Source organism: Prionailurus bengalensis, chromosome X (assembly GCF_016509475.1).
Source record: "Prionailurus bengalensis isolate Pbe53 chromosome X, Fcat_Pben_1.1_paternal_pri, whole genome shotgun sequence".
In the NCBI taxonomy this organism is placed as follows: domain Eukaryota; kingdom Metazoa; phylum Chordata; class Mammalia; order Carnivora; family Felidae; genus Prionailurus; species Prionailurus bengalensis.
Window position 1 is genome coordinate 49,887,254 of NC_057361.1, and position 8,737 is coordinate 49,895,990.

An 8,737-nucleotide genomic window follows, 5' to 3' on the forward strand; every position below is an offset into this window, starting at 1 on the left:
CTTATATATATGAAATAGTGTGCCATTTTAATTTCCATTTCATTGATTACTGGGGAGACACATAAAGTCAAGGAAGAGTTACTAAGCATCTATATATGCCAGATACTATTTTAAGCATTTGACACACATCTGTGGTAAAAAAGGAAGGAAAACCATACATTACAGAGCTTATATTCTGAAAGGCGGGGGGCAAACCTATTAACTAAGTAAATTATTATAGAGTATTTTAGGAGGGCATATGTTATAGAAAATAAAAAAATAATAGAAAGCAGATTAAAATAATACATGTTTATTGCCCATGTGACCTCCCGTTTTGTGAAATGTCTATTAATATTTTTCACCAAGTGCTCCATGGACTGTTTCATTCTCTCTCTGTCTCTCTCTGTCTCTCTGTCTCTCTGTCTCTCTCTCTCTCTCTATATATATATATATTTGTTGTTGTTGTTTATTCATTTTACTTATTAAAATTTGTACCCTTATTTTACCCCACGTTGCATAGCATGATTTGTAAATTGGAAAAAATCATGTCTTTATAGAATAAAATTTTCAAATTTTTCAATATTTGTGAATTTTCTGGCTTTAAACAAACGTCTCCTCCCCATTTCCATGGAAAAAAATAAACAGCTTCTGTTACATTTGATTCTAAAAAATGTTATAAATGATATTTTCCAAGTTTAAATATTAATGATTTTCCATTTGAAATTTGAATATAATGTTAATAAAGAGAATTAAATTTACTTATTGTCAAATGGAAAGCAGATTAATCCTGCAACATTTGTTGAATAAAATGCCTTACATCACTCACCTGATATGTCATTGCTATTCTCTTTCAAGTTTTCTAGGTGAAAATCTATTCCTATGTCTCTATTCTGTTTCCCTGATGTATATGACCTACCTTTCTTCATCCTTGAAGTCCAAACAAACTACTCTCCAAAGATGCAAGAGTGTTCCTGTTAAAATATGAGGGAATCATGTCCTGCCTATACTGAAAATACTCAGTGGCTACACATCATATTCAGTGTAAAAACCAAATTCCATTTGGAGTGCCTGGGTGGCTCAATAAGTTAAGCCTTCAACTTGAACTCAGGTCATGATCTTGCAATTCCTGACTTCAAGCTCCACCTTCTGCTCTGTGCAGACAGTTCAGAGCCTGGAGCCTGCTTTGGATTATGTGTCTCCCTCTCTCTGCCTCTCCCCTGCTCACACTGTCTTTTACAAAAATAATAATTAAAAAAAATTAACAACAACAACAACAAAAACACCAAATTCCATTCTAGGACTTCCAAGGCTCTAAGCTATCAGCTTCTGCCAGATCCCCATCATTTCTCTCAACTCACTTTCCTCATATTTTCTACCTTACTCTCTCAGCTCCAGCCACGCTGTTATCCTCGGTGTTCCTTGACTATGTCAGGCTTACTCCTGCCCTGCTGTCCCTCTTACCTGGAATGCTCCTTCCCCAGATAGCCACAGGACTGGTCCTGTCACTGCCTTCAGGTCCTTACTCAAAAGTAATGTTCTCAGTGAGCCCTTCCCTGGACTCTATCTATCCAATTTCAGCCTCACACCTGGAATTCCAATTCCCCATCCCTTGCTTTATTTTTCCTTTCTTCACACTTACCACTTTGACAATACTTTACATTTCACTTATTGTACCTTGACTACTGTCTGTCTCCCGCACTAAAATGAAAGCTCCACCAGGGTAAGATTGTTTCATTTATTTTGTTCATTACCATATCACCAGTACCTGAGCCTGAAGACTGCCTGGCACAGAGGCTACCTAAAGTATTGGTGGGATGAAGATAAAGCAAATGAATTAAAAACAACTGGGGGGTGCCTGGGTGGCTGAGTTGGCTAAGTGTCCGACTTCAGCCCAGGTCATGATCCTGCACTTTGTGGGTTCGAGCCCCGTGCTGGGCTCTGTGCTGACAGATCAGAGCCCAGAGCCTACTTCAGATTATGTGTGTGTCTCTCTCTCTCCCCCTCCCCTGCTTGCACTCTGTCTCTCTGTCTCCCAAAAATAAATAAACATTAAAAAATGTAATAAAAAAGAGCAAATGGGGTGAGCTTACACCAAAAGTGGGGCTAGGCAGTTTCCTCTGGGTCTAGCCCCAAAGCTACAAATGCAAATGCCTTCAGGGGACAACTGGGAATTTTATTCCAGTGAGTGAATCAGGCCAGCTGGGGGTATGGCTAGTTTGAGAGAGCATTCAGAGTCTAAAATGGGCAAAGCCCTTCCTCAGACCCAGATGCTTGTATCCTTGTTGGAATGTGGAATGTTAATTCTCAGTTTATTGTTTTGTTTTATTTTGTTTTGAGGTGGGCCAGAAATATGGATTTTTGTAATGCAAAATCTCCCAAATGTCTAAGTAACTAATTTAAAAATGGAAAACACCAGGATCGAAGAAAGCATGACCCCTGACTGAAATTGGCCCATGGGTGGCCTGCAGGTGTTTGCTAGACTAAATTGTGTGATGAAAGAAAACCAGTCCCTGCAAGGTGGGCTTGCCTTGTGTGATTCTTCAGGCAAACAGTTTCAGGTCATGTTGGGTGTAAAGAATGAACTAGAATTACCACTTTTTTTCAAATTCTAGAAGCTCCCTGCCACCACCTGGCCCTCCCCCCCACCCCCCAATGTATGGAGTTAGGGAAGACTGAGCAGTGAGCTCACCTTAACTCTTTGTTTGAGGGCAGGGGCATATCTTAGTGAAGCGTAGGGTGGGGAAATCAGAAAGAAGGTTTTCAAGGAAACTTCCACAACATGACTGGAGAAACACAAGGGGGAGAAAAAGAGAAGGACACAGACCCATGTGCTAGAGCGCCATACCCCTGAGGGACTTTATTGGGGTCACTGCACCCTCTCCCCACCAACCACCGCCCCTCTATGTGGCATTATACAGTTGAAAGAGTTAGTTATACAAAGTCACAACTCCCGGCCCGACTGCCCCATGCCATCCATCTCACCTGGAAACAGAGCTGCACAAACTTCCATCACAGCTTCCCTGTGTGCTTGAGGTGGGCAAGGCTGGTCAGGAGGTACCTGTGAAGGGTCAGTAGCCACCAGCTTTGTCACGGTATAGCCTGAATAGGGACTCTAGAGGCAGCAGACCTCCATTCAGTGAAGCATTGGGTGGAACCACCTGTGGTTTCAGGCAGCTGCTGAGCTAGGCATGGACTGTCAAGTACTCCCCATGTCCTGAGATAAACATTAGGCTCAATCCTCTGATGCCCCTCCTCTCTAAGGAGGCAAGGCACAGTCCAGTAGGAGAAAGATCAGTGAGGGGACTCCTGTACCTGACTTCAGTAAGGTTCTAATTTTTTTTTGGATAAAATGCTTTCCAAATGCAAGGAGGCACATCTCTTAAGTCCTGAGCACTCCGCTTACCTACGCCCCACAAGAATTGTTTATCCAGTGTAAGGGAAACGAACCAAGACCTCCGGGTCCAAGATTACTGCACCTGGTCCTCTGGGAAAAGTGAGGAGACTGCTTACAGCCCCCAGCTCATGGGGTGTCAGGTCAGTGTGTTTAAGCCGAGGGTTTGGGTTCTGCTCGGCAGGTGTGGCATGAGCTCCCTGAAATAAGAAAAGCCTTTTAGGTATAAAGTTGGCTCCTACTTAACTCAAGTCATCCCTGTCAAAATGCCATTCTAGGGAACTTCCAACCCATTTGGCTTCTTTGACAGCTGTTACATCTTTTCTGCACAGAGCCAGGGGAAGGCAATGTGGATACTGCCAGAAGTCCAACTTTTTCCTGGGCTTTCCCATGTCTCCTGGGCCCCATTCCCCACACCTCCTTTTCTGCATTCTCACTTCCTCTGTCAATCTTTCTGCTTGGAATTCTTCCTTCCTCAGTGTTCCTCCCCTTCTGACTCCTTACTCATGTGCAGACCCTCCGTTTGAGTACCCTCCAGATTCCTGCCAACTTTCTCTACCCCTGCCCCTTGCTCTGGACCTCTTCTAAGCTACTTTGAGACCCCCTCTACTCAAGGCATTCTGATTGTTTTCCTCTAAGCCCCAAGATCTCACTCTCTCTCTGTTATTCTCTACTCCCTCCTAGTTGGGTGCCTCTCTCTCTTAGGCCATCCCTCCTCCAGGGAGCCTCTTCCTAAGCAGTCACCTCCCCTTCTCCCTCCCTCTACAGCCCATCTCTAGTTCCTTCTCCTCCCCCCTCTCTAGACCAGACCAGCTAAGTCCTATTCCATTTTTAGATGACTGATTATGATACTAGCTGAACTTTATTCACAGCCTGCATTTACAGCTGTCCCTTCCTTTCATGCCCCATCCACCAAACACACCCAATCTTTTCAACATGACAAAGTCCTTACACACAGCATGTCATGTCCACATAAATTTGTATTTTCAAAAAAAAAAAAAAAAAACAACAGTTATGCTGGCAAAGATGTTGAATTAACAGGGACCCTTAAGCTTTCAATACACTGAAAAGCAACATTGTTTTGCACGTCTACAAAGTATACATTTGTTCTCACAAATGTGGCAAAGTTTACCCTAACAGTTAGGACTTTTTCACCAAATCATAGACATAGATATGGAAATCATCATCAAACTTGATGAAATACACAGAGGGTTTGGCTTCCACTTGGTGAATGACCATGCCAATCCGTTTGGAGCCATCTTCTTTGGTATATTCCACATGTTTACCTATCAGGCCATCTACAACTCCTCCTGTCTCCCTCTCTGCTGGAGGAGACTCACTGGACTCTGGCATGATACGGAGGTCTCCTTCTTTATAATCATCTAGAAGCTGGTACATGTACAAGACAGGATCTTTCTCATAGGTAATATAAAACCAGGCTTTCATGATAGGTGCTTGGGCTAAGACCATTCCCCTCCATTCATCCTTAGAACCATGCTCACCCTCAAACATATGTTCCACAGCTTTACCAATTATGGTGTTTGCAAGGTTGGCATCACCGACTTGAGATGATGCCACCCTATCGGAAAGAATTTTAAGAGACAAAACTCTTTCATCTCTGTGAAGTTCCAGTCCATAGACACAGTCAATTCCATCATATTTCACCAGATAAAGAGAGGGATTTATAGGCACCTGATCCAGAACGGTTCCTTTCCACTGGGTGATGGGCTCATCACCTTCCTTCCATCCATGTGAAATTCTGCAGCCCACGATGTTCCTGCGGGACTGGGATGAAGGTCTGCCTCTCTGCTTCTTTTGGGAGGTTTTTTTCTTCGTCATGTTTGTGGACCCAGTAGCCCGTCCCGGAGCTGCCCTGGTTTGTTGCCCTTCGGCCTCCTGTGTGTTGGGGGTCTTCATGCCTGCAGGGGGAGGAGAGAAGATAAGAGAGAAACATTCAGTATGCCATAAGGTGAAGTTCTCCCAACAGCGACGTGTCTCTGTACCCTGCGTCAGAACCTAAATTTTCCCCCATGAGCCTGGTAGCAGTGCTGGAAATCCTGGCTGTGTGCCTGCAAGTGCTCTCCCTCCTAGGTTCCTTTAGACTGCGGGCAAGGGCGGCAGCGGCAGTGGTGCTGGCCAGGGTTAGGAACTCTGCAGGAGGGGGCGGGCTACCTCCTTGTTCAGAGCCTACTGCCTCCACCACCCGTCCCTGGCGCCCACTCTCAATGCCCTGCAAAGCGCCTATCTATTCCTTCACCGCCTTGATCCGCACGCACTCACTGTCCTCCCGCCCTGGATACCCCAGCCTGCTGCCCATACGCCCCTTGTCTACCCACAATCGCTTTCTGACATCCGGTACCCTCACTCCTCCAGGCTCACCTTCATTTCTTGCCTGGCTCCTAACGCCACCCCCTTTTCCTATTTCCCATCGCACTCCCCTCCCCAGCCTCACCCAGCTCCCGCCTCCACCCCCTATCTCCAGCAGGAGTCCATCCCATCCCCCCTCCCCATCCTGGAGCCCACCAATGGCCCTGCCCTAGCTGGCGTCCGCCGCCCCGGGTCGCGGGCCTCACGTGCCCAAATCGGACACCTCGCTGCTGCCTCCGCGGTGAGCCTGTGTCGAAGGAGGATCAGCAGGCGACGAGCCGGGTGCTTGCACGGGCTGGGAGGGGTGGATCTGTAGGCGGGGAGCGCGTCTAGGAGGGCTGTGGGGTAGGCGAAGAGGATGGCGGCGGTATCCCCAGCTCTGAGCTTCGCGGGCCCTCCGCCTCCCGGTCGGCGGCGGCTGCCCCTCTGCCACATCGGGCTCCCACCAGCCGCTGCCGCCGCCGCAGTCTCCTCCCTCTTGCCGTAGCGCAGCTTCCTGCCAGGAGAGAGGCCTCCCCTTCCTGCCAAACACTGCTTGCCCACCCCCTTCCCCCAGCTCTTAAGCCCACCACCTTGTGCCTGGAATTTGCTCTGGGTCTCAAGTTCCTGCCCGTTTCCGAAAGAAGGAGTAGGGGAGTCCTCAACTTTCTGCCCTTCCCCCATTGCCCCTTGTCTTTCTTCCTCCTCTGAGCTGGACTATTTAGTTTTGTTCTTACCTCCAGTTTCACCCTCTCAGTCCCCCTGCCTCCTCTGACCTGCCCCATCTGGTATCTTCTTCCAGGAATTAGTCTTTTCTTAACCCTAGAGCCCTTATTGTAGTTAATCTTTATACAAAATATGCCTTTTTAAATAATTTACAAGGATTTGTGATGGGAAGAGAGAAGTGTGATAGTGCTCAGTCTGCCATCTTGACACAATCTCTGTGTAATTTTTTTTCTGACTGCTCTTTCCTGGACTTTACTTCTTAGAAAGTTTTCTCCCTTTTTCTTTTATTTATTTCTTTTTTTCTATTACTGTATTGCAATTTTTTTGCACGATTTTAACACTGTGTACATTTCAGAAAATTGATATGAAGAAAATAATCAAATGCAGTTCATTCCAGCTCCCATTCACCAGGGCTCACAGAAAAATCTTAATAGTCATTTTTTTGGCCATTTTTCTGTGCTCTTACAAAACTGGGATAATTTCATATATGCAATTTCACGTCCTGCTCTTTCCATAAGGTGTAAACATTCTCTCAAGACATTAGATATTTTTGAAACCATTATTTCTCCTGTACATTCGACAAAGATTTATTGAGCCCTTATTACATGTCTAGTCATCATTCCATAAAACTCAGTTTTACAGTAACCACAAGTTAACTTTTCTCTCATTACTGTACATTTAGTCTAATGTTTCCACCATAACTAGTAATGTGATCTACTAATCAGAAAGGAGAGCTTTGGAAAACATAACTTTAGAAAACAATAATTAGGTAAATTGATCATTTTACAATTCAGTTAGGAAAGAACGGGTATTCTTTAAGGGATGCTGGAATAATTGTTTAAATATTTGGGGAAATTTACAGTAAATTTATTCCCATATCAATATTTCATTTTACATCTTAAATGAAGCAAAATAAAACATTAGAAAATGCAAATGAACAATCCAAAGAGCAGTAAACAATATGAATGGTTAATAGTCAAGTGAACAGTTACTGAATCAGGTGATGTGCTGAATGTTAACAGAATAAGCTGAAAACAATAAAATAATTCCTAAAAGGGAAAATAAAATGGATAAAAATCTTGACTCAACAATGAAAGTATGAGAGAACATTAACATATTGTCACTGAGCATGAGAAAAGAGTTTCACATTTAGTGCTTATGCAAATTAGGATGCTATGTCATATATAACCCTTGGAATCTCTGTAACCAGCCTGTGAGCAAAACTAGCATTGTGAAGATAGCAAAGGGGGAATGGGAATACCCAGGGCCCTTTGATCATTTCATTTAGCTGCTAATCATACCCATTTCTGGAGTCCTACTTCGGGCTTGAAGTTATGAGATAGAAAACTCTTTTTGTAGTTAAAGCAATTTGAGTCTGTGCTTACTATTACTTGAAATTCAAGGTTATCTTAAATTGCAAAGTATTTGCTTAATAAATGTATGTGTAATAGCAAGCTTGATGTAAGGTTAAGAATAACTAAAATTTGAAGATAGAAGTTAAATTAAAAATTAGGAAATTACTAACATCTAACTTAACTGTATTTGTTGAGCGATTTTTAATGAAATTTATTTACCTATGTAAATGATAATGTATACAATTTACAAATGCAAATTAGAAATTTATATACATATCAGTATATCCTGCTTTTAAAATAATTTGAAAACTTTTTCCAACAAAAGCAAAACAATTGAAAAAATAATTTTTAACGGTTATTTTTAGTAAACTCAACTTTTAACTTTAACTTGATGTTTTAACTAGCTGCTATTTATTAATATGTCACTGACATTTTTTTTCCTTTGCATCATTTGGCATAAATAATGAGTTGGATAACTACTGTAGAATTAAATATATGTTGTTTTAATTCACAAAGCACAAAATACACACAAGGGCATGGAGGACAAAATGTAAAGATAGTCAAGGACAGCCAATAGGCACACATAGGCCACTTCTCATGATATGACTTCAGGAATAAGCAATGGATTGAAAGTGTTCCAATCAGAGCCACCTATTTGCTATGGTTTTTTAACACTGATCTTGTATACATTTTGTATATTTTCCATTAACTCAATATCAGTGTTGCTCATGGAATATCCAAGAAAACTCAATGAGAGTAATTCTAAAAATAAGATTTTGTCATACAGTTGAGCTTTGGAGGATCACAAACCTTTGTAACAGGTAAGATTTTTTTTTTCACCTCCCACCACACCAGGGATCAATTTCCTCCCCCTTGGGGGCAATATTATCCTAGTTGAGAATGCATTATCTAGGGATTACAGGGTAAAACAAGAAGATTG

General features: G+C 43.0%; 1 protein-coding gene across 4 annotated transcripts; it reads right to left on the reverse strand.

The window, feature by feature from the left end:
• Window positions 1-2,286: 2,286 nt before the first annotated feature.
• Window positions 2,287-6,186, reverse strand: LOC122477892 (spindlin-2). 4 transcript variants are annotated; one of them, XR_006295782.1, is made up of 3 exons: window positions 5,894-6,186; window positions 2,962-5,289; window positions 2,287-2,762 (listed from the first exon to the last, which is right to left on the reverse strand). XR_006295782.1 is itself a non-coding variant. In XM_043571384.1 (2 exons), the coding sequence occupies exon 2, from the start codon at window positions 5,285-5,287 to the stop codon at window positions 4,511-4,513; it is 777 nt and encodes a 258-aa protein (XP_043427319.1). In that variant the 5' UTR covers window positions 5,288-5,289; window positions 5,894-6,186; the 3' UTR covers window positions 2,287-4,510. The 4 variants fall into 4 exon arrangements, 3 of the variants coding, with proteins under 3 accessions (XP_043427319.1, XP_043427320.1, XP_043427321.1); XM_043571384.1 differs by having other exon boundaries at window positions 2,287-5,289; XM_043571385.1 differs by having other exon boundaries at window positions 2,287-5,289; window positions 5,961-6,077.
• Window positions 6,187-8,737: the final 2,551 nt, after the last annotated feature.